The following is a 27,616-nucleotide window of genomic DNA, read 5'->3' on the forward strand; positions in this document are numbered from 1 at the left end:
CCACCGGCCTGTATCTAGGCGAATTTTAATTTATTTTGAAATTGTCAACACCTCCTTAAGCAAGAAAATATATTTGAAGTGTACGTTATTTCGAACGGTACCAATAAGTTCTCAAAAAGAAAACCAACACCATTAACTTCGTTAATTAAAAATATTAATAATAAGTTATTAATAATATAACTAATAACTAATCAACGTCATAGCTATTTTTAAATTTATTTTACGATTTATCTACAAAATAGCCAGCTGGGCATCACTGCGCACTGTTGTGTTATCGCACTTATCGAATGGCGTGATTATTCGATAGCATATGATAGAGAAAATGTACGTCATGTGATTGTGGATTCTTTTTTCGCACGGAGCAGTCACCTGGCGACAGAAAATACAATTACGCCTGCAATTCGGTGAGTGTCAGCTGGAAAAGTTGGAAATCCGGACGTGCTAACACTCCCTCGATTCGCAGAAAGTGAAGAAATAGCAAGATGGCGGCCCAAATACGCACCGTGGTGACCCAAACGTTCCTGTATCTCTTCCTCGCCGTGGCCACCATCCTGATCCTGTACTTCGTGATGACGGGCAAGGGCGAGCGGGTGAGCGTGGGCTGGTTCCTGGCCTCCTCGAACCCGTACATGTGGTCCTGCCTTGGCATCGGCCTGTCCGTCTCGCTGTCCGTGGTGGGCGCCGCCCTTGGCATCCACACTACGGGCACCAGCATCGTGGGCGGAGGCGTGAAGGCGCCCCGCATCAAGACCAAGAATCTGATCTCGGTCATCTTCTGCGAGGCGGTAGCCATCTACGGCCTGATCACCGCCATCGTGCTGTCCGGCCAGCTGGAGCAGTTCTCGATGGAGACGGCCCTGTCGCAGCCGGCCATCCAGAACACCAACTGGTTCTCCGGCTACCTCATCTTCGGCGCCGGCCTGGCCGTCGGCCTGGTCAACCTCTTCTGCGGCATCGCTGTGGGCATCGTGGGATCGGGAGCCGCCCTTGCGGACGCAGCCAACGCCGCTCTGTTCGTGAAGATCCTCATTGTGGAGATCTTCGGCTCGGCCATCGGTCTGTTTGGCCTCATCGTGGGCATCTACATGACCTCCAAGTCCAAGATGGGCGACAAGGAATAGGCGCATTCGCCATCCATCCAGTGTAAGTGCGTGAATCATCGCCTAACAGCGAAGGTCAAGATAATAGCTCGGTCGAGGAATTCCACTGGCACACATTATTTTTTTTTTTATCATATTTAGGTTGCATTTCAAGACTTAGTTATTTGCTTTGCATTTTCGTTTTTGATTTATGGAAAATCAATTATGGCTAAGCTTAGTTCGTTACAGCTTTATAAAACAGAAGTGAGTTACACGTTTTAGAAAAAATTCCAGCTTAACTTACCCATTATAGATAGTTTTTGGAAAAATCAGTACAAAACAAAGCAATGTTAGACTGTATAAGTATTAAGTTCTTAACAAAATAGTGATTAAGAGACAATTGCCATCAAAATGAATGTGTGTTCATAATGTTAATTTCTAATTGGAATAGTGTTTATAAATGATTTTTATAAAAAAGTAAAGCATTAGGAAAATAAAATACAAATTCTTAATTGAAGTCATGCTGCTAGTTAGTTTTGATTGGATTAAGACAGCAATTATTTACATGTGTAGGGGTTGCCAAATCTACTCTACTTATGAGTCCAGTCTTAAGAGCTATGGTTTTGACCTCAGCTTTATTTGAATCACCTATTTAATTCTCTCTCTTCTCCCGCAGCCTTCGCCATCCCAATCATTACGAAGAACATCAGTCATCAAGGCATTCCCCATCCCGAATCAAGCACGCATAACAACAGTGTTTGCATATTTTTTGGAAATTACAACTCGTTACATGCAGTTACAGTTTGCAGGAGACTACCCATAAACCGAAATCCGATCAGCCGAAACGCTTTAAACTGGGACTTTAGTTACTTATTAAGTTGATAGTTGGTTAAGTTAGCAGTTGGTTTTCACGCCTCGCCCACTTTGCAGTCACCAGCATCACTCAATCGGTTGTGAAGTGTGCTCGGTGTGAAAACGACGGCGATTTGTTTATATAATTATTTTGCCGAACGAAAGACAACGTGTGTGTGTGTCCGTTTATGATTTTAAGTAGTTTGTTATGTTTGTTTATGCCCTGGCTCTTCAACGGCTAATTGAGAATGTATTATATTAACTACCACAAAACGAAAACCTTGTATATTTCAGGCTACTGTTCAAGGCAGAAGTTGTAGAAAGATGCATTATTATTATTATAGAAAGTATTCCATATTAAAACAAATAATAAAAAATATACGTATTGTTTATCAATCAGTGTGAGAGAATAACTACGACGATGGCTTATCAGAAGCACGCGCTAAATGGTTGAGTAAATTACATACATCAAACGTATATATATTATATACATATATCATCTATGTATGTGTTTTATCAAGATTATATGAGTGAGTGAAATGCCCACTCTGAGCACATATTTAAAACGTTCATATTGTTATGCCTTTCGCAGTTATCGCACCCAAGGATGTTTTGATTTTATACAATTTCTCAGAAGATACAAAAACAATATTTGGATTTTATTAGTCCGATTCAACGAAAAACTCAGCTTCAGCCGCAGTTGTGACATAACCACCCGGATAAATACATAAGCATGTAAACATTCATGGTGAGAAAACCATATACTGGTGATTTTGTGTTGTGTCAGCATTTAATGAAACATAGGCTACTGCTGCATGTGTTTATTCAATCGGTCATACATACTCACATATAATTACATAAATATGATGACTTGGCTTAAATCACTTCAAATTTCGCACAAAGTTTCATTCGCGATCGCCTTGTCTTTCGGAAAGCAAGTGTAACTTTAATAGTTTTAAAGCTTCATAAAAAAATATTCAAAACATTTTATAAAATAAATAAAAGGGGGACGTAAACAAATAAATAAATAAAATATATTAGTCTGTAACCGACACAAACTCTGTGGTTTCGAGGCTAAAAGTGATTAGGCTTCAAAAATAATAATATACATTGAAATAAATAGTAATAGCAAGCTTTTAATTTGAACTCCCGCCCGAAAAAAGCGAAGAAGTTGGCAGCCCCGCGCCACAGAGCTGCATTTGGCGGCCATTTTCAAAGTGACGTTCTCCATTTTCTTTCGCATCCTCTTTCTTTTGGCGAGAAACGCTTCTCAAGTCGCACGTTTTTCTGAGTTCCAGCTTGATTTTAGTGGTCCAAAATGTCTGAAGAGGTGGTGGAGTCCAACAACCAGGAGGCGGGTCAACTGCCGCCGCAGCCCCAGGACGAGGAGGTCTGGGAGGAAGAGGGCGCGACCACAATGCCCGCCCAGCAGGCCACCGAGTGGCCGGAAATCAAGCTCTTTGGCCGCTGGGCCTGCGACGACATCTCGATCAGCGACATCTCGCTGCAGGACTACATCGCCGTCAAGGAGAAGTTCGCCCGCTACCTGCCGCACTCGGCAGGACGCTACGCGGCCAAGCGGTTCCGCAAGGCCCAGTGCCCCATTGTGGAGCGCCTCACCAGTGGTCTGATGATGAAGGGCCGCAGCAACGGCAAGAAGCTCCTCGCCTGCCGCATCGTCAAGCACGCCTTCGAGATTATCCACCTGCTGACCTCGGAGAACCCGCTCCAGGTCACGGTCAACGCCATCGTCAACTCTGGTCCGCGGGAGGACTCCACGCGCATCGGACGCGCCGGCACCGTGCGTCGTCAGGCCGTCGATGTGTCGCCCTTGAGACGCGTTAATCAGGTGAATATATATTGTTTACCTACACTAAAACTACTTACTTAAAACTAATTGACAAATCGGAGCCAAAAAAATTTTTTTTTAAGTCTATGACAATACTATAGAGTTTGTGGGGACATCCCCAGCATACAACTTTTGATTGTTCCTCGTGAAACTACAAAGATTTATATAAATACATAGATTGTATATGTTATTAACACCGAAAAACGAATGCCCTACAATTTTTAAATGTTATTTGTTTATAAAAAATTGTTAACAAATGTAATTTTCATTATCAAACCCTAAAATCTTAATTTTGTTTAAACTAAACCAAAGCTAATCATAATTAATTTGAAAAGCTTTTGGTAATTAGTAATTTCGGTAACTGAAAAATAGATTATTGTTTTCTTTTGACTTATACTAATACATTTAAAAAATGTTATACTTGAATTTGAATCAACAAAATGTAATCAACTAGTTAATAACATCCTAAAACCAAAGTTTTACCAATTTTAAATCGATATAATGTATTAATCTTCTCAAAATCTGTCACCAAAATATGTTTTTTGATTAGCACCTCATTTTCACAAATCTTTTTACTAGCACATTAATAATAATGAATGTTACCATTTCACATTTCTTTAATAACGTTTATTTTTTACCCTAACTGTTTAAGATACATTGTTAAGTAAGGCAACTACTCCAAAACGAAAGATATTCAATTGAAAATATATGATAATCTCTATTTACAGGCAATTTGGCTAATTTGCACTGGAGCACGTGAAGCGGCTTTCCGTAATATCAAAACAGTAGCCGAGTGCCTGGCCGATGAGCTTATAAACGCTGCCAAGGGATCTTCCAATTCGTATGCCATCAAGAAGAAGGACGAACTGGAGCGCGTGGCCAAGTCAAATCGTTAAACTGCGATTGTTTCTTTACTTTCACGAATTGATGCACACATACATAAGTTCTTATGTAATCATTTCATCTAACTAAATACAGCGATGTATTTTCAAAAGCTTGATTTTATTTAATCTGAAGGGATAAAGTGCCTTAGAAATCGGAGTTTTCAATGCCTATTTTGGAAGTTATAACTTTAAAATTCCTATGTATACGAATTTAGAAAGATGATTTTGTCCAAATATTATCACTTTTTATGGTTTCTAAATCCAATTTATTATGATTTGGGATTGCCAAAGCCTTTAAAGACTCAAGACACTCAAGTTGCAATAACAATAATTGATCTGAAAATTGTAGTTCTCCAAGTGATTGATTTTGAATTTTTTATCAAGCTATCAAATAGTTTTTGACTAACTGAATCAACAAGAAAAATAAGTTGCTTTCGCAAAAGATTTTTTTTTTCAAAAAGCGAGTTGAAGTGATGAATTTCGGAGTCTTTTTCGTGCTGCTCGTGGCTGGTGGCGCCACTTTGGGAGTGATTGGCATAGTCCTGGCCAACGTGATGACCGGAATGGGTGAGCGGATGGGCCTCGGCTGGTTCCTGTACACCTCGAATCCCTTTCTGTGGTCGGGCCTGGGAATATTTCTCGCCTGCGCCCTGTCTGTTTTGGGCGCTGCCATCGGGATTTACATGATTGGCTGCAGCGTGGCGGGCGGTGGAGTACGATCGCCCCGCATCAAGACCAAGAACCTGATCTCAGTCATTTTCTGCGAGGCGGTGGCCATCTACGGCCTGATCACAGCCATCCTGCTCTCCGGCTGTGTGCAGCAGTTCAGCAGCGTGCGACTCATCACCGACAGGATGGTGATAGCGACCAATATGTTCACCGGATTTGCTGTCTTCGGCGCAGGTCTCTGCGCGGGACTGGTGAACGTGACCTGCGGCGTGGCCGTGGGCGTTGTGGGTTCCGGCGCTGCCCTGGCGGATGCGGCCAACTCGGCGCTCTTTGTGAAGATCCTCATCGTGGAGATCTTCGGCTCGGCCATCGGTCTGTTTGGCCTGATCGTGGCCATCTACATGACCTCAAAGGCAGAGATGATTAACTAACCCATTACAATAAAGATCTTAAAATTGAAAAGCTAACATTTATTCGGTAACTAAAGCTAATCCTCCTCATCGTCATCGTCACTGTCATCTGCAGCATCGTTGTTGCCTTTCTCGTCGTCGTCGCTCTCCTCGTCCCAGTGCTTGATTTTCTTGTTGGTCATGAAGTCCTCGCGCAGCACATTCCACTCTGACTTCTTTTTGCCAGTGGAACCCTCATCCTCGTCGTCGTCCTCATCAGTTTCTTGCTCCTCTTTCTTTACGGCATTGTCAATGGCTGTAGACTTGGCCCGCTTGCCGCTCATCAGAACATCTAAGAACTTGCGCTTGTTGATATTGTTGAGCACTGCATCCTGCCGGCTGTCCAGCGGACCCGCATCTTCCAGCTGCTGCTGCAGGTCCTTCTGCTGGATGCGCACGGCGTTGAAGAACTGCACCACGCCGCGGGTGGCCACTTTGCGAAGCGTTCGCTCGCGTTCCAAGTCTCGGAAACTGGGCTTGACCCGCAGCTGGAGGGGCACGTTCTTGCGCTGCTGTTTGGTCAGAGTGGCATCCAACGCTGAGGCCTCTGGCTTCTCATCCTCGTCGTCATCGTCCTCCTCCTTAACCTCTGTTTTCTCGATTTCAAAGTCGAACCCCGGCTTCTTCGCGGCCGCGCTTTTCTGGAACCGCACTGCAGCCTGACTGCTTTTGGCACGAGCTAGCACTGTTTTGTTTTGGGTCTCCGGCTTGGTGGTCTTCAGCACCTTCAGGATGGAATCCGCCCAGCCGGCGTTGCCCTCCGCCTCGCTGCCGCTGCCGGAATTCTGACTGCCCTCGGGGTCTAATTCTTCCGGGGAACTGTCGGCTGCCGGAGCAGACTTTTTTTTCGGACGCTTCTCTGTTAAAAGAGCCATTCTATGCGAGCAAACAAGTGGATCCAATTATAAAGAAAACAAATCGCGCACGTTTTTAGTGATGGGAAAGTGAAGTTCAGATGGTTCAACCTGTGGAACTATCGATAACAAAAATATAGTGACTTAAGATTTGTAAATAGCCAACATATGTTGTGCAATAAACATTTTTTTAACCAAAGCCATTAATGCTCTACAAAAACTTTACAAAATGTACCTATTATTTATAGGGACATGTTAAATTGTTGATATATAGATTATCAAGGACTTAAAAACCTTAAAAGAAAACCAAATTACAAGTCTCACCCAAATTAGTACAATATACAAAATGAATTGGAATATATTAGATATGTATTAGATTTCTAGCAGAAGCAAACCTTTTTGAATGCAAGGCCTAAAATACATATATATTAAGCTTTTTAATGCTTTATTTTTATATATATTTGTTAAGTTTGAATGCAAACAAAATCTTTGTTCAGAGAGAGCACTGTACCTCCACAAAGTTCGATAGTCACAACACCGATAGTGCCATCTTTTCTTTGTTGTGGCGCGAATATCTGGCCACACTATATGTGCGGTGGAAGTTTTTTGTGTAAAAATTATTATTTATTTATTTGTAAAAATGGACCTGAACGCTCTGCTGCAGCGAGCCCAGAATCTGACCAAGGAGGCCAAAGCGGAGTGCGAGCTGCCCGCCGTGGAGCGGACGCTTCAGCAGGTCCTGCAAGCTACCACAGAGCTCCATTCCCGCGTCACCCAAACCGGCGGCAAAGAGATCCAAGCGTGAGTAAACGAGTCCTAACTAACTAACTAAATTTAAGCGAGAGATTATGGTATATCATCTTCCCCAGGCATATACTGCTGGGATCCAAGGGCGTGGACCTGCCCAAACTGAACCAGAAACTGGAGGCGCTGAGTGCCCGAAAAACCTTCGAGCCACTGGACGTAAAGGCGGACACGGATGTGCGCACCTTTCTGAAGAACGAGCGCGAGAACGCCATCCTCTCGGTGATCGAGGACACCAACAAAAATGTGAGTTAGCAACTGGAAGACCGAGGTCAGCGATAGCTTACATCTCCCTGCATCCCCAGATCAACGACTCTGTGAGCAAACAGAAGTGGGCCAGCATGAACAGTGCCTGGAACGAGGAGAAGACGCGTCTACTGGACGCACTGATAGCGCCATCTCAGAATTTCATCGACCTGCAGCGGCTGCCTGAACCCACCATCTTAAATCCGCACTGCCAGCCGCGGTCCTGCCTTGATCCCCTGGAACTGGTCTATGCCCAGGAACTGCGGCACTACAACGAACTGCTGCTGAAGGGCAGCAACCGACCCAATCTCGTACAGAAGTTTGCCCAGCTGTCCCAGAGCTTCGGTGACTCTCGGCTGATGGACATGTGGACACTGCTGGCCTGCGTCACCCAAATAAGCGAGCCTCTGCACTGCGATCCCATCAAGAGCCGGCAGCAGCGGCCAGATTTTGTTAACCACGCCAAATCGTACCTGGAGCGACGCTACCGGGTGTTCATGTGCTCCCAGGTGGGTGGATCCTATGCCAGCAATAGCTATCAATTGGTCCTGGCCTACGTGAGCCACCGGTTTAGTGCCCAGCAGACCATCGGACTGGTGGACACAGTGGGCGAAAGGCCGTTGTGGCCGCTGGTTTACTACGGATTGCGCTGCGGATCGGCCGAAACGGCGGTGGAGTTCCTGCGCGAAGCAGGCAGTAGCCATGAGGAGTTCGCCCAGCTGGTGGCTGATCGAATCTCCGGCGAGATAAATTCCCGGATCGAGAACCAGCTTAAGCTGCAGTATGCCAACAAGATACGCAACTCCACGGATGCCTACAAGAAGGCCGTCTACTGCATCCTCCTGGGCTGCGATGCCAATGAAGTTCATGGAGAGGTGGCCAAGTCCATTGACGACTTTCTGTGGATTCGGCTGGCTATGCTGCAGCCCGGCGACGCTGCCAACTATGGAAAGTTGCAATCGCTGATTCTGGAGAAGTATGGCGAGAAATACTTCAGTGCCGGCCAGCAGCCGCATCTCTACTTCGAGACACTGGCTCTCACTGGACAGTTTGAGGCAGCCATCGAGTTCCTGGCCCGCCGGGACGACACCCGCGTCCATGCCGTGCACATGGCCATAGCACTGCACGAACTGGGTCTTCTGGGCGGTGCGCGCAGTGTGTCCCAGCCTCTGCTATCGATTGACATTAAGGATCCGCAGCCACTGCGACGCCTCAACCTAACGCGCCTTATCCGGCAGTATGTGCAGAGGTTCGAGCGCACGGACACCTCGGAGGCCTTGCATTACTACTATACTCTGCGCTGCCTAAAAGATCCCAAGGGCAGGAACATGTTCATGTCATGCGTGTGCGATGTGGTGGTGGACAGTGGAGTCTTTGATACGACCATATTTGATCTAATATTCGGCCAGCGGCAGGCGAGTGACCAAGATGAGGTTAACAGGTAAAGAGCTAAGCTTTATTTTCATTTGAATCAGTCTTAAGTCTAAGTCTCTTGCACTTCCAGTGGCTTGTTCTGTCAATTCGACTGCCCTGAGTTTGACACACGCACCATGGCCGCTCTGGTGGCCGACGAGCTGGCCTCTCTCGGCAACTTTGAGATCTCAGCGCGACTTTACGAAATGGCCGGCAAATATAACCTTGCCCTGAAGCACATCTGCATTCTGCTGGCCCAGGTGGTGCATCTGCCTGCGCTTGGTGGATCGTTAAGGGAGCGCCTCGGCCAGGAGGCCCAGAGGTTCTCTCAACTACTGGCCAGCGACAACATCGAGTTGGAGCCCAAAATGAAGGGCAGTTTTGTGTTGCTGCAGGACCTGCTTATCTTCTTTAACTTCTATCATGAAGGCCATCTGAGTGGTGCACTGGAGGTGCTTCGGCGGACCCAATTGATGCCCAACACGACTAACGATGTGGATGTGTGTCTGGCCAATGTAAAGCGACTCAGCGGGGAGGTGATCAAGGTGCTGCCCGACGTTATTGTGGCCGCCATGGACATTGCCCAGCGGCAGTATAAGCAGCTGAAAACGGGTGTGGGGAGCTCGATGGACCAGAGCGAGCTGCAGCAGCTCCGGCAGCGAGCCAAAGCCCTCTCCAACATGGCCGCCACAATGCCATACCGCCTGCCCAACGACACCAACAGGCGGCTGATTCAACTGGAACTGGTGATGCACTAAAATAAAAGTCCTTTAGGTATGAAGAGAAGTTGATATCTACTTCATTAGCATGAAAATGTACTCTTCCTCCTCGTCGCTGTCTGATGTAGCCTGTGGCCTTTCCTCAAGCTGCTGAATTCGCTGGAGAGCAGCTGCCAACTGCTGTTTAAGATTAAGGCAGTTTAAACAGGAATCAAGTAATCCACTCTCCTTCGAGTTCTCCTCGTCGATGCCAGAATCATCGTTCTTAGAACACAATTTCCTTCGCTTAGAACGCAATTGCTCACACTTGAGACCCTTTCCCAGGGGATCTTCACCATCTAATCCCAAATGTAGTTCTGGAATTGCGTCCCTTTTGAGGTTTCCCTTGCTATTGGGTAAAAAACTGCGGCGGAAGTGCCGGCCGCAGATGAAAAGCCACTTGTTGTCCACTTTAAGCCGACAGATGTCCATCCACTCCTTTCGCAGCTCGGGCTCCGTGGGAAAGAAGTGCAATCTTTCTGGCGGAGATTGTGAGAGGCAGTTTTTGACGCTACATTTGCGGGCAAAGGCTTTCTTTCTTGGTTTGCTGCTCTGGTGCGGTACCTCTTTTTCACCTGCAAAGGGTGGGGATAATGGTTTCAATAGCTACTTAATGATATTTCTATAATTCACTTACCCAAAAAGAGCGTAGGAAGGGCCCATGAAAACACTTTGGCCTTGCCAAAACAATGCGTCTCAAAATGACGCCTACATACCCGACTGTTGTACAAATTAATGTCTTTAAATAGACCAATGTTCTCCATCCACTTCAGCCTAATAACCGGATTTATGGGAAACTTGAACATGGAGCTACTATCCTGCTGGCCACTCTCATGGCAGTTGGTCACGATGCAGCGGAGATTTCGGTTTTTCATTTTTTTCGGCAGTGCCCTTTTTGGGTGAAATGATGGTAGGTGAAATGGAGAAAGCAACAAGTGTTGGTAGGCGTAACAAAACGTAGATTTGGGTCAAGAGCAGACTGATCATATGAGCAGGAAGAGGAAGGGAAGTAAGACAACCAAAAGTTAAAACACAAGAAATAAGTTAAACTAAACGTATATGCATTTTCAACTATCTCAGTTTAAATTTTTAAAAATTAGTTGTCGCTCAACAGAAAATGTTTAGACAAGCAAACCCTTTAATATGGTCACACTGTTAACTATGGTCACACTGGGCACGTTCCCCAGAACATATTGTCATTCATCAAGTTTATTTTAGGTAGGCCAGGACCATGTTTGCTTGAATTATAAAGTAAATAAATTAAAACAAAAAACTGTTGATAAAAATGATCGATTTTGATCAAATTACTTACTTTAGCTATAAAATGGCAAAGCATATAAAAGCATACATATTTATAAAAACCCGAGAAAAGATGGTAACTTCGGCAAGCTGAAGTTTAAATACCCTTGCAGTAATGTAAGGGGCCCGAAATGGTAAAAACCATCATTTTAGGCAAAAATAAAACGAGATACACGTATGTTTCTTCAAAAACAACCAATTTTGTCAAATTTTACCTTACCGTTTCTATGTTTGCTATATGATATAGTCGTCTGATCTGTAAGATTTTTTTACATGATCAGTAAAACATATAATTTTAACACTGCTGGGGCGTTCGATTTGGAGCGTCGAAATTCAGATTTTTTTATTTGCTTTTTTTTTAATGGAAAAGGAAAATCAAAATTTGTTAAGCTTGAAGGATAGTTTATTAATAACAATTACAGTTTTTATCAATATTTATCTGTATTAATATACACAAAAATAAAATAATTCTGGCCGAGTGATCATTTAAAACTCAGTGTTTCACATTCCACGTTTCTGGATCGACGCTAAGCTCATTAATTGCCGCTATCTTAACATTGTTTATTTAATTGCATTTTGTAAACCAGACAAAGAATTCATTGTCAGAAATCGCCTGGAAATGAGCTCATCCGAAACATCTGCATCGGCTTTCTCCAGCTCGGACACGGCCGCCCTGGAACGACAGACGGAGACGGAGCAGCCGGTGACCCTCGCACAGATTTGGAACGAAAACCACCGGAGAACGAGTGGCGATTGGGTTCGCCAAAATGGTTACAAAAGGGTCTGTATATTTGCTCTACTTTGGGACTTCCCCCTAAGGACTCTTCCTCCTCAGGTTTGCCTGCAATTCCCGGATGACTATCTGCCCCACAGCAATGCCATTAGCGTGGGCCTCAGGGAGCTACTCGCGCCGGAGGATGTGAAGGTCTTCATCCTGGCGGACACCACCTACGGAAGCTGCTGCGTGGACGAGATTGCCGCTGCCCATGTGGATGCCGACAGTGTAATTCACTTCGGTAATGCCTGCCGCAGCAGAGCCACCCGCTTGCCTGTACTGTACCTTTATCCAGAGTTGCTGCTAGATGTTGATCTCCTCCTCAGCAAACTGCAAAGTCTGCGTGGGGAGTGCACAGACCGGCAGGTGTGCATTTACCTGGACATTGGCTACCAACATCTCTACAGTGAACAGCTGCAGACGCAGTTAGTTGCGGCCCTGCAGCCCAAGGATCTCATCCTAGAGCTGTTTCCTCCCATTGAGGGTGATTCAACGGCCTCCAAGGGGAATTCCAGCCTCGAGCGGATTTGCATTTTCGTCGGCGCCGATAACCAGCGATTCGCCAACCTTTCCCTGACCGCTTCGGCCGCTGTCCAATGGCACATCTACGATGGTGCCGCTGCCAGTCTCAGCTCCAAAAATCCCCTCACGGCTCAGTTCATCCGGCGCCGCTATTTCCATATCGAAAAATGCAAAGATGCACAAACCCTAGGCCTGATAGTGGCCACTCTTTCGGCTGAGGGATACCTAGATGTGGTGGCCCGCCTTCAAACCATGGCCAAGGGCAGGGGCATTAAGACGCAGCTGATTTCCGTGGGCAGGATCAATCCCGCCAAGCTGGCCAACTTCCTGGAGATAGATTGCTTTGTCCTGATCGGTTGCCCCTTCAACAATATGTACGACTCCAAGGAGTACTACAAGCCCATTGTTTCCGTCTTCGAGGCAGAGATGGCCTTGAATCCCGCCTGGCACATGAGATATCCCGAAGTCTATGTCACGGACTTCAAGCAACTTCTGCCGGAAGGGCGCAGCTTCCTGCCCTTTGATGAGGCAGCTATACCAGAGCACGACGTCAGCTTGGTCAGCGGAAGGCTGAGGGGAGTGGCTAACGATTCCCTGGAAACGGCAGGAGACCCCGCTTCCCTGGCCCTGGCCACACAAGCGAAAATGTCCCTAATGACCACCGACACAGGACTCTCCTTCGAAGACCGCACCTGGCAGGGACTGGACCCTGCCCTGGGCCAGACGGAGCCCGCACAGCTGAAACAGGGTCTAAGCGGCATTCCCATTAACTACACACATCAATAAAGGGCCAGAACAACTTATTTAACTTTTGGTATTATCGGTTTACTGATCCTCTGCGGGCGAAATTTTCTTTTGAATTAAACTACAATGTCCAACAATAGTGGGGGTGGAACTTCTTAGACCCTCAGCCAGTACATGGAGGAGCGGATTCTGTTGTAGTCGGGCAGGTTCTCAACGGGACCCACGGCAGCGACGGCCGGGCACCGGTCGTAGATGTACTTCATGGCCACGTCGCGCACGTTGCCAACGCTCACGGCATCGATGCGCTGCTCCAGTTCGTGCAGTGGGATGCGACGGTTGTAGCACAGGATCTGGCGGCCAATGTCCTCGCAGATGGGTGTGGTGCCGTCCAGCTGCAGCAGCATGTTGGTCTTCAGCAGGTTCTTGGCGCGCTCAACCTCGGCCTCGGTGACCATCGTGCACAGACGCATCCACTCGGTCTGCACGTTGAACAGCATATCCTGCAGGGGTTAGCAAGAAGGTTAGCCAGATTCGATATAAAATATAATTTAATTACTGAATTAAACATTAGAAACAATCCGTCATCAAGATTTGCCATAGTAGCTTAAATATTTCATGGTTTTGTACCGTTTGTTAGCTAATTAAAAACTCATTTCAAACTATATTACGAATAAATCAATTTTCAATATGTTTGCAAATTAATCCAAAGCATAGTTGCTATTGCAACTGACAGGATGTAACAACTTTTTTGTCTCTAAAATTCAATACTCACCTCACACTGCAGAGGATCGCATACGAAGTAAATGCCCCAGAGACCGGTGTCCTTGTAGCAGGTGTTGAACGACTGGAAGCTGTGGCATAGATCTGCAGGGGAAAAAGAGCCATTCATTTTCATATCCCCATGGTCTCTCAGATTTACTCACTGTCCTCAGCGCTGGCACGGGCCAGGTTGGAGGCGTTGTTGGCGCCACCGCCCTGGGAACGATCCCAAGCACCCACCAGGGTGTTGGCCACCATCAGGGGGATGTTGTCCTGGTCGGTCCAGCCGCATCCCTCGACGGCGATGGCCACGTGGGCCAGGGGCAGGGAGTCGTCGCGCACGCGAACTTCGGAGCCGGTGAAGCGGCAGGGAGTCACATCCGGTGGCAGCACGCTGGCCTCGAGGCCACCCAAGCTACCGCTGGCCAGCTTGACCAGATCATCGTGCTTGACACCGCCGGCGGCGGCCAGAACGATGCGCGAAGCCTTGTAGTGGGTCTGAATATAGTTGGTCAGGTCGGATTTGCCAATGGACCTAAAGAAACATAGAATTTTAATAGGTTGAGGATGATTGTTTAAAATGGTTGGTTGAAATACGCACTGAATGTTCTTGGTGGGTCCCAAGATGGTCTGGCCCAAGGGAGTGCCCTGGTAGGCGGTGGCATGCAGATGGTCAAAGACCACCTCCTGCAGGTTGCTCTCCACTTCCTGCATCTCGCGCAGAATCACAGAACGCTCGCGAGCAATCTCGGACTCGCCCAGCTTGGAGTTCTGGATGATGTCGGCTAGGATTTCGACGGCCTTGGGCACATCCTTGGACAAGCACTTGGCGTAGAAGACGGTCTGCTCCCGAGAGGTGTAGGCATTCAAGTGGGCGCCCAAGTTCTCCACCTCCAGTTCCAGGTCGGTCTGGGAGCGTTTGGCAGTGCCCTAAAAGAGGATGAAAAAGGGATTATAAGGTTTTTGAGGGGAAGGCTGGTGATCCCACCTTGAAGGCCATGTGCTCCAGGAAGTGGGCCACTCCGTTGTTCTTCTCGTTCTCGGAACGCGATCCCGCATCGATCCAAAGGCCCACGGTGGCGGTGGAGGCGCCGGAATCCTCGCTGGCCACGCGGAGACCATTGTCCAACTTGGTCACCTGGGTGGCGGGGATGTTCAGCAGGGTCTTCTGCAGGGTAGCCGCCGACTTGTAGCGCTGTAAGATCAGGAAAATGGGGCAAACTTTAGGCTAAAAGTTAAGTAAAACATGTACATAACCTCAAAGTGTTTGCAAGGGGTTTTCTAAACAAAATTTTTTGCTTTTCTGCAAAATAACTTGGTGGCTTATAAGCCTCTTTATAAAATGAGTTTATTTGGGCCTATAAGTACAAATGTTAGCCAATAACACATTCAGAAACACAATAGTTTACAATTACGTAATTTAAATCCTGGGGAGCGTAATCATTATATTGGTTGCCTGGACTTACCTTGATCATGTCAACGCCCCGCATGAAGGTGCGCATATTCTGCGTCACGCCAAGAACTCGCAACGCCATCGTTTAGTTAAATCGTTCAATAGCCTATTAACTAAAATATTATAAAGACTTTTCGTCTTTCCGCGGCGCTGATGAAAAATTCACACACACACACAGATGCACCTGCACTACGCTAAGTTGGCTGCGGCAAAACAGCTGTTAGCTGTTGGTGAAAAAAACCGAGGGTGTGCACACACTGTTTTTAAAGGCAACAATTTTTTTTAAGAATCAGTTTGGAGCGGCTTTCTAACGATATAAACATTTAATTTGGATAGCTAACGCAAAATTTTTGGCCGGCGTTTGTAGCTTGGCCTACTCCTTACAAAATGGCGGGCAACTTTTGGCAGAGCTCGCACTCGCAGCAGTGGATTCTGGACAAACAGGATCTGCTGCGGGAGCGTCAGCACGATTTGTTGGCTCTAAACGAGGATGAATACCAAAAGGTGTTTATATTCTTTGCCAACGTGATCCAGGTGCTGGGCGAACAGCTAAAACTTAGGCAACAAGTCATTGCAACTGCCACGGTGTACTTTAAGCGATTCTACGCGAGGAACTCTCTGAAAAACATCGATCCCCTGCTGCTGGCGCCCACCTGCATCCTGCTGGCCTCCAAAGTGGAGGAGTTTGGGGTCATATCGAATTCCAGGCTGATTTCGATCTGCCAGTCGGCTATCAAGACCAAGTTCAGCTATGCGTATGCCCAGGAGTTTCCCTACCGCACGAACCACATTCTGGAGTGCGAGTTTTACCTGCTGGAGAACCTGGATTGTTGCTTGATCGTCTATCAGCCGTACAGACCGCTCCTGCAATTGGTCCAGGACATGGGCCAGGAGGACCAGTTGCTCACCCTGAGCTGGCGCATTGTCAACGATTCCCTGCGCACCGATGTCTGCCTGTTGTACCCTCCCTATCAGGTGCGTGGTCATGACCAGATATCTAGCATCTTCCCATCTCACAAGGTCCTTGTTTTTAGATCGCCATTGCATGCCTGCAGATCGCCTGCGTTATTCTGCAAAAGGACGCCACGAAACAGTGGTTCGCTGAGCTGAATGTGGATCTGGATAAGGTCCAGGAGATCGTGCGCGCCATTGTCAATCTGTACGAGTTGTGGAAGGACTGGAAGGAGAAGGACGAGATACAGATGCTGCTGTCCAAGATCCCCAAGCCAAAACCACCTCCACAGCGCTGAAAACACCTCATATTTTTGTACTATTAGATTAAATGCCCCACTTAAGTGTATGTATTTTAATTATTTATGCCGATTAAAAGGTGGTTTGACAAATCCACTAAATCGCTAGAAATATATTTTGTTTTTTAAGTATATTCTGATTTTATTGTTTGTTTATATTTTAGTTCTTTATTTTCGCCGATTAAGTAATGATTCAATTTGCTGAAAAGGTCTATGCTTTACTTGTGTTTGTTAAAAATCTTTAACTGCTCTTTCTATACTACATTTTTAAATTAAAATCTTTTATATCTCTCATACACTAAAATTAGAATGAGGCTTTACAGATACTTGGCCTGACCTCTGGAGAACTTGGTGTTCAGTATCTTCGCTTTGTCCACAATCTGCTTGGTTTGGTTCTTGTCGATTTTGTTGAGTTTTAAGTCCACATCCCTGCTAAAGGGTCTTCGTTCTGGCTTCGAGCCAGAGGCAGCCAGTTCCTTTTCCTTAGATTTAAACATTTTTTAACAATATTATGGTTTATGGTATTATTTTAATGCTCACCTTTTCCCTTTGTTCCTTTCTTAGTTTTTTCTGATGCAACTCGACAAGGGACTCCTCACGCTTGTGCTTCTTTTTGTGCTTTTTGGCCATGCTCTCCTGTTCGTCATCACGCTGCTGTTCGAACTTAACCTGGGCTATCTGCTCTAGTTCTTTGGAGCTGAGCGACTTTGGACCCGATGCAGCAGCAGCAGCTTCACTCTGCGGAGTTTTCGTCCAGGAGGATCGATCGCTGAAGTCGGGTCGCTCTTTCCCCTGATGAAAAGTGCGCTTCATATTGCTCAGGGCAGCAAGACCGCTTTTTAATCCCACATCCGGCAGCTCAAGCATCCACTCTTCGCGGACCTCCTGGTCTGTTGATGTACCCAATAGTCCTCCCTCCAGAGCAGCCAGTTTGAGGGCCAACGCTCGTTCCTCCAGTGCCACTTGGCTTGCATTTGGGAGCGGGCCAAAGGTGCCAGCTAGATCATCATCATCATCATCAGCTTCACCATCAGCAATTGGATTCTTTTCCGGGGCCAAATTTTTTGGCAGGATGGGTCCTATCATGGCCTGTGGCTGTGGTTCCAGTTGCTCTTCCGCTTGACTAAGTTTCCTCAAATGCGGTGGCAGGGCAGGGCCGAACGCATCTTCGTTATTTGGAGCCCTTTCAGGTGCTGTTACATTCACCAAAGCAGGCGGTTTCGTATACGACACTGGCTGCTCCTCCTCATTCCTGCTGCGCTTTTTCTCCTTGTGGCGACGCTTCTCCTTCTTGTGTTTCTTGGACTTCTTCTTTTTGGATTTGTCCATATCCTTGCTGTGCTTCTTGTGCTTTCGTTTCCGGTGCCTTTCGTCGCTGGAGGAGCTATTGTCACTACTGCTGTCGTCGCTGGACATAATCTTTAAAAGAAAATAAATAAAAAAGGAATTACACATGATTTATAACCATTTTCTTCGACTCGGATCTTTTCGACGTTCCCATCAAACACAACCTTGAAATATAGAATGTCGCCTCCAACTATGCCCAAGCCAATTTAAATCACTCATTGTTTGGCCTAGTTTGTCTCTGAGAGCCCCAAAAAAACTCAGTTCTTTGGCTTGGGCTATACATATATTGCAGTTAACAACTTTAAAGCTTAAAATGATATAACAAAATGCGGTATGATGGGTAAATTGGCAGCCAGGAAGAAACCTAAACAGCGAATGTTTTCTGAGCCTTGCGGTAACTGTAGACCAGGGACTTGAGAACGCCCGCACTGGCTATGTTTTTGATCGATTGAGTGACACTGCTGCGCCAAACGATGTCGTTGACGGATGCCTGCACCACCTCCGGAAGCTGAGAGGCTACGGAGAGGTGATCCACCACCTCGGCGTAGTCACCGCGACAGGCGGCATTCCGCTGCAAGCGTTTTTTTCAGCTCCCCGGGTAACTTTCGTAAGTGCTGAGCGCTGGCTGTCGAGGATTTATCCTGCTCGAATAGTATGGTTGGCTTCCGGCTTCCTGGCTCCTGGCCATTCATATTGACAGCCACATACTTGGAGAGTTTCCCCAACGAGGGTTGGTACAGTGCAAAGAAGTCTTTGACTTGCGGGTTAACGATGTTATGCACCTTCTGCTTGTTTTCCCCGAAGATCATGCGGAAATCCCCTTTGTAACTCAGCCCAGCGATGGTGTGAAACAGTCCGTAGGCGGTGAACTTTTCCGGTAACAGTAGCAGAGCTACTTGCAGAGCAGACAAAAGATTCTTGTCCAGTGCAGCCTTTAGACGAGGATTATCTGAGGGATTCACCAGATCCGTCACGGGTTTATGGAGCCTCCCAGCCAGATATAGATGCCGCCAGTCTAGTAGATCCTCCAGCAGCTGTTCCTGCGACACCACGCCGTACTTTATAGTGAGACCCACATCTGCCAGTGGAACCAAGGTGTTGCAATAGACGCCGGCACCCAAACGCTCCTGGTAGTTGGCTACGAAGCGCGGTCCTAGGCGTCCCAGAGCAGAATAATGTCCTGGATGACGATGCAGGTTCTCCGCGTGAAATCCCTGAGCATCCCGGACGCAGAAAACCAGATCTACAACGCTTCCCGGCGCCGGACGGTACTCATTTCCATTGCCCAGTTTTTCATAGCCTTCCTGTTGTTTCACCCCGGATCCATAAGCGAACATGTAGCTGACGCTGCCCAGAGGAAATCGCGCCACCGTGCGCCTGTACAGATCCAGCATCTTGGGAAGGGGTTTGTATCTCAAAAGACTTAACTTAGGCTTAATAATTACTTCTTTAGCTCGTAACTCCGTTTCTTCTTGTGAAGTTTCTGCTTCTTCTTTCTGCTAGCTGCATTTTGCCGGTGGACTTAGGTGTGTGCACACTGAAAATCAGCTGGCGGTCAATTCATAAAATAGTTGGTTGGCCTTTTTTTTAAATTGTTGGGCGAAAAAAATAAAGTTTTGTTTGAAATAAAAAAGTATAATAATAAAACAACACTTAATATGTCGTTTTAAATTTGGCTCCCTTTCACAGTGTTAGTGTTAAAAAGTGTTAAAAGCCAAAAAATGGCTACTTGTAGCTTAGCGATAAAAGGGCTAGTAATAGCTAAATATTTGTTTTGGCAAACAAATTTAAAAATGATTGACTACATTATAACATTATATTAGAAAAACTGGGAAAAATGGTTAATATATGAAAACTATTGTATAAAATAATTGGGATTAAATAGGAATATGATCAGTGTAGGCTCCGTCAGTATTCAAACATCACGAGATCATCATTCCAAATTCGACTAAAATTTTTAAATACGAAAGACTGGGTTATTTTTTATCGTGCGGTCAGCGCCGTGTAGTGCTGTATATCGATCAAATTTCGCCGCCGGTAGTGTTGTCAAACTCTAAATTCTAGCTGTTGTTATTCCATTCTCGAAAGAAGGAGAGAAACACGCACATTTTCTACATAGAACGAAAAAATAAATTGTACGGAAAGAACACAAAACAATCAAAAAATAAATAGACATGCCGCGACCCCCGAAAAGAGCTCATGTGGACGAGGAGGATCAGGCCCAAGCAGATCAGCCGGAGGAGCAATGTGCTTCAAAAGACATCGGGGCATTCACAAACGTGGGTGGAATTTCTATATTTACTCTAAGTCTTATCACTAATCATTTGAAGCTAATTTTGCAGCAAGCTTTCAAAAACGTGGTGGCCGCCACTAGGGCCGCCAATGCCTTTCCCCAGGGAACCGCCCGCTCCCTTTATTTAAGTTACCCGGGCTACGCACGTGTCATGGACGAAATGTCCCAACGGGTGGTCGGGCTCATCGGAAATGTGTTCCAGGCCAAGGAGATCAAGGGCGACATAAAGAAGTAAGGAATTGCAGATATGGTATATATTTGTATACTTTGTGATTGCCCTAAATGGCTTTCATTATTAGTTAAAATATTTACAGCCTTATATACTTTCACTAGTAGCCACATGAGCTCTGAAGTAAAAAATGTAACTGGCTGATATAATATATATTATTTTGTCTCTAACTTTCTCTTAAACAGGCGACAACTGGAAGAGCAGTTTGAGATGGTGCAGGAATGCAATGACATGCTGTTTGAGCGCATTACCACCAACCTGGACATCAAGAGCGGTCTGCGCAGGAATCCCCAACAGGTGTTGGAGGCCCAGGTGGACGTGATGAGCAACTCCACGCACGCAGAACCACCAGTTGCTTCTCCACAAACTCAGGAAACTTCAAAAGCGGGCAGCTGGAACAGGACGACAGGAACGCCGCAACGCAGCATGGTTTCTGCTCGTCTCTTCACAGCCAAAAACATTGTTCGCCCGCAGACGCAGTTTAAGGAGCCTGTGGACAACAGTTCGCAAAGTCCGTTCGTCCCCAGGCTCAAGGAGAAACCCAACTCGCTGAAGCCGTTGGCCCTTTTGCCCGAATACGATGATGCAGGCAATGTCCAGTCCTATCTGCATCCATACGAGTTTGAGCTGCTTAAGTTTCAGGCTCCGCCGCAGCAAATGCAAAAGCAGAAGCCAGTGCTTCCAGCTCTCATGGCAGACACTGAACTGATGGTGGTGGACACGGTTGAGAAGCTGCAACAGGCCTTGGAGGAACTAAGGCATGCGCCACAGATCGCCATCGATGTGGAGCACCACTCCTACCGCACCTTCATGGGCATTACTTGCCTGGTCCAAATGTCCACTCGCTCCAAAGATTATATTTTTGATACCCTTACCTTGCGGGATGACATGCATATACTGAATCTGGTTCTCACCGACCCCAAGAAGCTTAAGATCCTGCACGGCGCCGATTTGGACATTGAGTGGCTGCAGCGGGACCTATCGTTGTATATCGTCAACATGTTCGACACACATCGGGCAGCCAAGGCTTTAAATTTGGCCAGGTTATCATTGGCCTTTCTGCTGAAACACTACCTGGATTTGGACGTGGACAAGAGCCTGCAACTGGCCGATTGGCGGATGAGGCCGTTACCTCAGCAATTGGTGGACTACGCCCGCCAGGATACCCACTTTTTGATATACGTTTACGAACGGATGACAAACGATTTGCTACAGCAGCAGGCGGAACCGGGATTGCTGGGTAGCGTCTATCAAATGAGCACGGAAGTGTGCAAGAAGCGGTATAGCAAGCCCCACATTGGACCGGAATCCCACATGGATTTGGTGCGGAAAACGAAGCGTTCTTTCGACAACCGCCAGTTGCATGCGCTTCGCGGAATCTTCGAGTGGCGCGATGCGACGGCGCGGTCGGAGGACGAGAGCTATGGCTACGTTCTACCCAACCACATGATGCTCCAAATCGCCGAGAGTCTACCAAGGGAGATGCAGGGCATTCTGGCCTGCTGCAATCCTATCCCGCCACTGGTGCGCCAGCAACTACACACGCTCCACCAGATCGTCCTCAAGGCGCGCGATCAGCCGCTGGTCAAAGTGAGTTTTCCAGCGTTTTCAAGCAGCGCCTGCAACTCTCTAAACGTCAATGCCTATTCCGAAATTTTTTCATTATTTATTAATTGTAACTAAAGTTGAAATGAAAAGTATAGAATAACTTCAAGGCATGGGCATAATCATTTCCTATCCACAGAAGGTCGAATTAAAGTATAAAAACATAAGGTTATCTACTATAAAATAATGTGGGAGCATAAATTACCATCCAACCTAATAGCTACTAACCATACATTCTATTTTAGCCTATTTTAGAGGCCCGCAGTAGTACACAGGCATCGCTGCCGCCTTCGACCAAGGACTTCAGCAGCAAGCTCTACTGTCCGCATGACTTTTCGCATCAGGAGGAAGTCCGCGATGATTTGCCCACGCTGTTAAATCGCAGTTCTACTTCAGGGAAGCTAGAGCTACCCAGAGAGGAGGATGTTCCTAAGGAAGATCTGGCCATCGTGGCACCAGCAATGGCTTTGTTCGACAAGCCTGGCAAGCCAACTCAAGAAGAGGAGCTGCGCTGGGCCCATCTTCGCAAGGAGAGCCAAACCCTCCGATTGCCCTATAAACGCTATCTTGCCATTCTGCCGTTGATGGAGCAGCTGAAGGCGGACCAGATCGCCAGGGAGCGCAGTGAGCTGCTCAAGAGGCGTTTGTGTCCGGCAGCACCAGCTCCAGAGCAAAATATAAAACTGGAAGCACATACCATCAAACAAGAGGTGGATGACATGTACTCTGTCCCTCTAAAGGAACACCTGAAACGCAAGCACCAAACTAGCAACAAAACGGATACGGATCATCAGCCAACTACCGGTAAGAGACCCCGCAAGGATGAGAATTCACAACCTAGAGTCGAACCAGAACCGACGGTGAAAATGAAACCCGCGACAACAGTTCAACCGGTTCCAGATCATAGCGATGACGAAGTCGTAGAGGTTCCAATAGAAAGGCAGTCCGCAGAGCAAACGAAACCTTCGCCAGCACAGAGTAAGCGGCAGCAGAAGAACAAGCAATTTCAGAGGGGTTTTAAGGCCAAGAATCGAGGAAATCATCCGCAGAGCTCAAGTCAGCAAATTCCGCAGATTCCAAAGCCCAAGGCTGAAGGTAACTTTGACTACAAAAACGTGGACTTCCGGCAATTTAAGGGCGGAGCGCAAAGAGCCCGAGGAACAGAAATCAAACATCAAATGCGCGGAAAGGTGAGACTATCTATTATTGATTTTCACCATTTTGAAACTCTCATAAACTTTTTAATTCTTAAATTATCTGATAATATAAATAATACCCATAAAACTGATATTTTTTTTAGAGCCGTCCCAACAACCGCAACAACAAGCAGTTCAACAAGCTATTTACTTTTAGTAATGTTAGGAAAGAAGGGAAGAAATAAACTGCAACAATAACGATAATCCTAAATATATATATATTTGAGACATATATATTTAAGATGTGGACTTAATAGAAATTATTAAAAAAAACACCAAAAGTGAATAAGACAAGTGTTTATTTCTGATTGTTTATACACTTTACTGATATGTTACAAAACTAAAATTTTGCAATTTTTCTAAAATATTACCTATTAAATAACAAACGTAACTATGCATAAAACTATACTATCGGATATGTTACGGTACGGTTTTAAAATCTAACGATTTTTGGGAATAAATATTTCAGCTGAAAAATACGGAAAAAATAGAAATAGAACATCATGGGATTTGTCATGCTAATGGGAGTCATTAAGGTGCCATATTTCAATGTCTAAAATTATTAAATGGATGGCATCGGGATTTTTTAAACTATCTATTTAACTTTTTGCTGTTATATGGGGAAATTGTTAGCCTATTTAAAATCAATAACGTTAAAAAAACTACGAAAAGTTTTTCCTGTCGTAACAAAGGGGATATTGACAGCCGTTGAAGGAAAGCATTGACTAAAATTATAAGAATAGTTTCTAGCTACTTTTAGCTAACTTCTTAATTAGGAAGTGGAAAGTGAGTTCCGGAAGCTCTATCCAGGATTATCAACCATTTTAGCCTTAATCTCAAGCTTGAACTACAGAGTTTTGAACATTTTATCGCCTTCGATGTCCATGCAGTGCTCCACAACCGCATAGACCACCAGAAGTCGCCGCTCCACTCCTTTTTTATGTTTATCGGTGATAAGTGGATAGAGGGCATCCTGTTTGGACAGCCGATCGACGATTTCCGTTAGCACGCCGCCTGAGAAAACCTGCAGGCGATCCCACGTGGACTTTCGTAAGCTTAAGGTATATATGATATATGTTAATATTTAGGATTTTAAAAGTGGTTAGGGACTTACAGGCAGCATTGGTAAAGGGGCGCCAGGATATCTAAGTGATCCTTGTTCGGATTGCCAAAAGCCTTCCCATTATCGATTAGCACCACGCGCTCCTCACGCGTCTCATAGTGATGGCGATCCCCATTCTGGATGAGATAATCGAAAATGGCCACATCTATGAGGTCCAGCAGACGAATGGTCTCCATTTTGTTCTTCAATGCCCTGAACAACGAATGTTATTTTTCGTTCAACTTAAAAACGTATTATCTTTGGAATGTAGATCGCAACTTACTTGCAGTAGGTCATGTCGTCCTCCCATGGCGCCCGCCTGTCTTCCTTGTAGGTTCGCTGCCACGGAGACCGCCGCTTGGCCATCGTTCCCGGAACGATATAGATGAGCACGCCCTCGATGTTGTGCTTCTCGTCCCCACAGACGGTCTCCTCCTCGTTGCAGTAGTGACACTTTCCGAACAGGCAGTACGTTTCCTTGCCCTCCTCGTCCGTTTCGATGTTTATGGTTTGCTGGAGTTCCTGGTCACCGTTGGCGTAGATCTCCTTCTTCAAGTTCACCACTCGACCCACTACGATGGGCGTCCACCGAAAGTCGAGCACGGCGCCCAGATAGAAGGCATATACCTCGGCGGTGTGCCGATCCTTGCCGCTGTACACCATTCCCTCGATGACCTCATCACGCGGGTACCATTGCGGCTTAAAGATCACCTTTTGTTGCTGTGACAGCTTCATCAGCAGCTTCAGCTGGGTGCCGCGACCCAGATTGCTCACTCTAGTGATCGGTTCACGGCGCATTGTTTCCAAGAGCTGGCCCATCGATGAGTCGTACAATGGATAAACCTCGTTTTCATGCGGCCACTAAATGGAGGGTAAGGAAAAGAAAATTGAGGAATATATAAGCAGGTTTAAGGCTTTTGATCACAGCAAATAGACAAAGGCTTTAACAATAATGTTTAAATAAAAATGTATCGTTCTAATTGGATCTGACACCTGGTGATGAAAAACAAAGATGATCAAATATTATAGCAGCGGGTCTCCTGGTTCTGCTTTTTGCATAATGCAACTTGCATAAAACGCAAAGCAACATGCGTTAGTGGTTACTCAGTGATAAGATATTCTGTTTCTGTTTCTGGCCCCTGAACCCATTGACTCACCCAGTTGGCAATGTCCCAGAGGACACTGGCGTTCTCGTAGGGCGCCGCCTTGTAGTTCTTAAGCAGCTTGTTGCGGAACATGAAGAAGCGTGGATTGCGATTGAGGTAGTTGGGCTTCAGGTGTCTCATCTTATGCCGGATCATGTTCTCCAGCGCCCGAACGCTGGCCAAATGTCCCTCCTCGGCGCTCAGATAATACATGAAGTAGAAGTTGGCACCAAGCACCAGGCCGAGAAGGCTGGCCACGATTCCCGCGATGATGACGCTGCGCTTGTTCATCCTGTAGCCTGGGCGTTAGCCTATTTTTAATACTACGTATACGCTGCGGCAGCAGCAGCACTGGCAAATTGCTCAATTCTAGCCGAAATGTTGATATGGCCGGGCTGCCGCAGTGGCATGTTGCTGTTGTTGCGGACTATCGTGCTATTGTTGCTGTTTTACATGCAATATTTGCTATAGTTCTTGCAATTGTTGCTGCTGCTTTGGCAATTGTTGTAGTTTCTGCTAATGTTGCCCTTCCTTTTAATTTTTTTTTTTGGCAGACATCGGCTAACAACTGTTTGCATCAGTCCATTGTTTTGCAAATTAATTTCGTTTGCATCTAGTCCGTGTAAACATTAATTAAATTGTCAGCAGTAGGAAAGTAGTCCTGTTCCGGGTTCTAACTTATTTTGTTTACCTACTGCAACAAGTTAATCAGATCCGGTTAATTGTTTACAGACGATGACCCCATTAACCCTCGAATTCTTGGCAAATAGCATCGTCTTTTAGAGATTATTTAATTTCTGGTTCGAGGTGTTAGGTGTGTCTTCTCAATGTACTTTAACTAGTTAATCTTAATTTATATGACCCAATTAAGTACTCATTAAAATGTTAATGATGGATAGATTCCTGTTCTGAGAAGTTTGGTAGTGAATAAACTATATGTACCGAAAGTTGACGGAATTTGACTTAAAGAACTTTGTTCTGACTTGAAGTACGTCTTATTTTGTATGTGACGAACTAATCTTGATGACAATGTAGACTAGAACTTTAACTTCATAATCAGAACTTATTTGGGCTAATGGTAGCTCAAGCTATAAATGCCCATATCCGATCCGGTATATCATCGAAAACCTATAAGAGATGAAGCAGAATGTCCTGTTTCTGGCACAAATGCATTTCTTTAAGTTTTACCCGTTTGTTTACAAGCGTGAAGTGGCCCCTTTCGGATTCTTGGATTCTTGGCAGCCACAATGGCCCAATAAATCGTGTGCTTCCTCTTCTGCTGCTGCTTTAATTGGCCGCCTCCTCGTTTTTGGCCAACATCCACAGGCCCAACCACACGCATTCAAAAACGGAAATCTTCTGCGGTCGCCGTTTAAAACAAAGCACTTAGTTCGGCGCTTGTTTGGCTGATTCGTGTATAAATAGCTTTTGTTTATGCCGATGAAATTGGGGGGAAAACATGCGTTTTTTCGGCGCAGATGTAAAATAAAGGAAAATCAAAACAAAAAGTGAAGCAAGAAGTAAACATAAATCAGCTGATGCAAACAGTTGTGCTTCAGCCCTGGCTGAACTGCTGTATCTGACAGTCTGGCAGCACCGGCTGTGCCCGCCCAATATCGTTTCAAAGCAGGGAGAAACCCCTTCAAATGCCATTTGCAAAGTTAATCAAAAAAGTTCATCAGCCAACAAACGAAGCGCCAGCTAAAGGTCAAGGCAGAATGTCTCGCAGGAGTCCTCGTTTTTATCATTTTTAACGGTAGGTGTTCAGCCTGCCACTCACTCATTTTAGTTCTTAAAAACACCCACACTTGCAAATTGCGCAGATGAGTCCATGCGTGTACACTGCAACAAAATTATTGTACACATAGTAAATTAAAAATATTTAGAAATTATATATTTTGAAAAACACGAACTGTTTTTTTTTTAATTTAACTAATATTAATTCTTATTTAATACGATTGCGAAACAAAAATAAAACAAAACAAGCATATTAATGTTGAAGACGCTGTATTTAAATACACATTTTAATCAAAAAAATAT

At 45.8% G+C, this 27,616-nt stretch overlaps 13 protein-coding genes across 17 annotated transcripts; 7 read left to right on the forward strand and 6 right to left on the reverse strand.

Moving 5' to 3' along the window:
- Positions 1 to 255: 255 nt before the first annotated feature.
- Positions 256 to 2,327, forward strand: LOC128255797 (V-type proton ATPase 21 kDa proteolipid subunit c''). 2 transcript variants are annotated; one of them, XM_052985671.1, is made up of 3 exons: positions 256 to 404; positions 464 to 1,147; positions 1,756 to 2,327. In XM_052985671.1, the coding sequence occupies exon 2, from the start codon at positions 483 to 485 to the stop codon at positions 1,119 to 1,121; it is 639 nt and encodes a 212-aa protein (XP_052841631.1). In that variant the 5' UTR covers positions 256 to 404; positions 464 to 482; the 3' UTR covers positions 1,122 to 1,147; positions 1,756 to 2,327. The 2 variants fall into 2 exon arrangements, with proteins under 2 accessions (XP_052841631.1, XP_052841546.1); XM_052985586.1 differs by having other exon boundaries at positions 464 to 1,143.
- An 840-nt stretch (positions 2,328 to 3,167) lies between these two features.
- On the forward strand, positions 3,168 to 4,774 carry LOC128255720 (40S ribosomal protein S5b). Its single transcript, XM_052985462.1, has 2 exons — positions 3,168 to 3,780; positions 4,509 to 4,774. Exons 1-2 carry the CDS (start codon positions 3,250 to 3,252, stop codon positions 4,674 to 4,676), a joined length of 699 nt encoding a protein of 232 aa, XP_052841422.1. The 5' UTR covers positions 3,168 to 3,249; the 3' UTR covers positions 4,677 to 4,774.
- Positions 4,775 to 5,040: 266 nt separating this feature from the next.
- LOC128255902 (V-type proton ATPase 21 kDa proteolipid subunit c'') lies at positions 5,041 to 5,764 on the forward strand. The gene has a single exon (XM_052985815.1). It carries the CDS (start codon positions 5,138 to 5,140, stop codon positions 5,762 to 5,764), a length of 627 nt encoding a protein of 208 aa, XP_052841775.1. The 5' UTR covers positions 5,041 to 5,137.
- Positions 5,765 to 5,782: 18 nt separating this feature from the next.
- LOC128255545 (RRP15-like protein) lies at positions 5,783 to 6,731 on the reverse strand. Its single transcript, XM_052985239.1, has one exon. It carries the CDS (start codon positions 6,655 to 6,657, stop codon positions 5,821 to 5,823), a length of 837 nt encoding a protein of 278 aa, XP_052841199.1. The 5' UTR covers positions 6,658 to 6,731; the 3' UTR covers positions 5,783 to 5,820.
- A 477-nt stretch (positions 6,732 to 7,208) lies between these two features.
- On the forward strand, positions 7,209 to 10,751 carry LOC128255404 (nuclear pore complex protein Nup93-1). 2 transcript variants are annotated; one of them, XM_052985118.1, is made up of 5 exons: positions 7,209 to 7,437; positions 7,506 to 7,686; positions 7,746 to 9,127; positions 9,191 to 9,873; positions 10,607 to 10,751. In XM_052985118.1, the coding sequence occupies exons 1-4, from the start codon at positions 7,277 to 7,279 to the stop codon at positions 9,855 to 9,857; spliced, it is 2,391 nt and encodes a 796-aa protein (XP_052841078.1). In that variant the 5' UTR covers positions 7,209 to 7,276; the 3' UTR covers positions 9,858 to 9,873; positions 10,607 to 10,751. The 2 variants fall into 2 exon arrangements, with proteins under 2 accessions (XP_052841078.1, XP_052840994.1); XM_052985034.1 differs by lacking the exon at positions 10,607 to 10,751 and having other exon boundaries at positions 9,191 to 9,885.
- LOC128255620 (uncharacterized) lies at positions 9,894 to 10,751 on the reverse strand. The gene is made up of 2 exons (XM_052985351.1): positions 10,495 to 10,751; positions 9,894 to 10,432 (listed from the first exon to the last, which is right to left on the reverse strand). Exons 1-2 carry the CDS (start codon positions 10,730 to 10,732, stop codon positions 9,894 to 9,896), a joined length of 777 nt encoding a protein of 258 aa, XP_052841311.1. The 5' UTR covers positions 10,733 to 10,751.
- A 948-nt stretch (positions 10,752 to 11,699) lies between these two features.
- Positions 11,700 to 13,261, forward strand: LOC128266738 (2-(3-amino-3-carboxypropyl)histidine synthase subunit 2). Its single transcript, XM_053003463.1, has 2 exons — positions 11,700 to 11,937; positions 11,992 to 13,261. The coding sequence occupies exons 1-2, from the start codon at positions 11,776 to 11,778 to the stop codon at positions 13,237 to 13,239; spliced, it is 1,410 nt and encodes a 469-aa protein (XP_052859423.1). The 5' UTR covers positions 11,700 to 11,775; the 3' UTR covers positions 13,240 to 13,261.
- Positions 13,254 to 15,564, reverse strand: LOC128266730 (mitochondrial-processing peptidase subunit beta). Its single transcript, XM_053003451.1, has 6 exons — positions 15,423 to 15,564; positions 14,945 to 15,151; positions 14,558 to 14,886; positions 14,121 to 14,491; positions 13,970 to 14,061; positions 13,254 to 13,697 (listed from the first exon to the last, which is right to left on the reverse strand). Exons 1-6 carry the CDS (start codon positions 15,489 to 15,491, stop codon positions 13,353 to 13,355), a joined length of 1,413 nt encoding a protein of 470 aa, XP_052859411.1. The 5' UTR covers positions 15,492 to 15,564; the 3' UTR covers positions 13,254 to 13,352.
- Positions 15,565 to 15,774: 210 nt separating this feature from the next.
- On the forward strand, positions 15,775 to 16,797 carry LOC128266758 (cyclin-C). Its single transcript, XM_053003486.1, has 2 exons — positions 15,775 to 16,384; positions 16,444 to 16,797. The coding sequence occupies exons 1-2, from the start codon at positions 15,797 to 15,799 to the stop codon at positions 16,657 to 16,659; spliced, it is 804 nt and encodes a 267-aa protein (XP_052859446.1). The 5' UTR covers positions 15,775 to 15,796; the 3' UTR covers positions 16,660 to 16,797.
- A 76-nt stretch (positions 16,798 to 16,873) lies between these two features.
- On the reverse strand, positions 16,874 to 19,552 carry LOC128266746 (GPALPP motifs-containing protein 1). Its single transcript, XM_053003474.1, has 3 exons — positions 19,452 to 19,552; positions 17,200 to 18,078; positions 16,874 to 17,141 (listed from the first exon to the last, which is right to left on the reverse strand). The coding sequence occupies exons 2-3, from the start codon at positions 18,073 to 18,075 to the stop codon at positions 16,977 to 16,979; spliced, it is 1,041 nt and encodes a 346-aa protein (XP_052859434.1). The 5' UTR covers positions 18,076 to 18,078; positions 19,452 to 19,552; the 3' UTR covers positions 16,874 to 16,976.
- On the reverse strand, positions 18,153 to 19,509 carry LOC128266756 (phosphatidate cytidylyltransferase, mitochondrial). Its single transcript, XM_053003483.1, is given in 2 exon segments — positions 18,153 to 18,592; positions 18,594 to 19,509. Coding segments are annotated over 2 exon segments (1,029 nt in total). The 5' UTR covers positions 19,401 to 19,509; the 3' UTR covers positions 18,153 to 18,370.
- A 373-nt stretch (positions 19,553 to 19,925) lies between the features above and the next one.
- Positions 19,926 to 23,632, forward strand: LOC128259685 (exosome component 10). The gene is made up of 5 exons (XM_052992223.1): positions 19,926 to 20,285; positions 20,349 to 20,530; positions 20,714 to 22,118; positions 22,379 to 23,323; positions 23,434 to 23,632. The coding sequence occupies exons 1-5, from the start codon at positions 20,181 to 20,183 to the stop codon at positions 23,512 to 23,514; spliced, it is 2,718 nt and encodes a 905-aa protein (XP_052848183.1). The 5' UTR covers positions 19,926 to 20,180; the 3' UTR covers positions 23,515 to 23,632.
- LOC128259695 (glycosaminoglycan xylosylkinase homolog) lies at positions 23,627 to 27,100 on the reverse strand. 3 transcript variants are annotated; one of them, XM_052992244.1, is made up of 6 exons: positions 26,765 to 27,100; positions 26,268 to 26,704; positions 25,589 to 26,189; positions 24,715 to 25,292; positions 24,444 to 24,644; positions 23,627 to 24,384 (listed from the first exon to the last, which is right to left on the reverse strand). In XM_052992244.1, exons 3-6 carry the CDS (start codon positions 25,865 to 25,867, stop codon positions 24,177 to 24,179), a joined length of 1,266 nt encoding a protein of 421 aa, XP_052848204.1. In that variant the 5' UTR covers positions 25,868 to 26,189; positions 26,268 to 26,704; positions 26,765 to 27,100; the 3' UTR covers positions 23,627 to 24,176. The 3 variants fall into 3 exon arrangements, with proteins under 3 accessions (XP_052848204.1, XP_052848212.1, XP_052848195.1); XM_052992252.1 differs by having other exon boundaries at positions 25,589 to 26,408; XM_052992235.1 differs by having other exon boundaries at positions 25,589 to 26,704.
- Positions 27,101 to 27,616: the final 516 nt, after the last annotated feature.

This window comes from Drosophila gunungcola, chromosome 3R (genome assembly GCF_025200985.1).
Source record: "Drosophila gunungcola strain Sukarami chromosome 3R, Dgunungcola_SK_2, whole genome shotgun sequence".
In the NCBI taxonomy this organism is placed as follows: Eukaryota; Metazoa; Arthropoda; class Insecta; order Diptera; family Drosophilidae; genus Drosophila; species Drosophila gunungcola.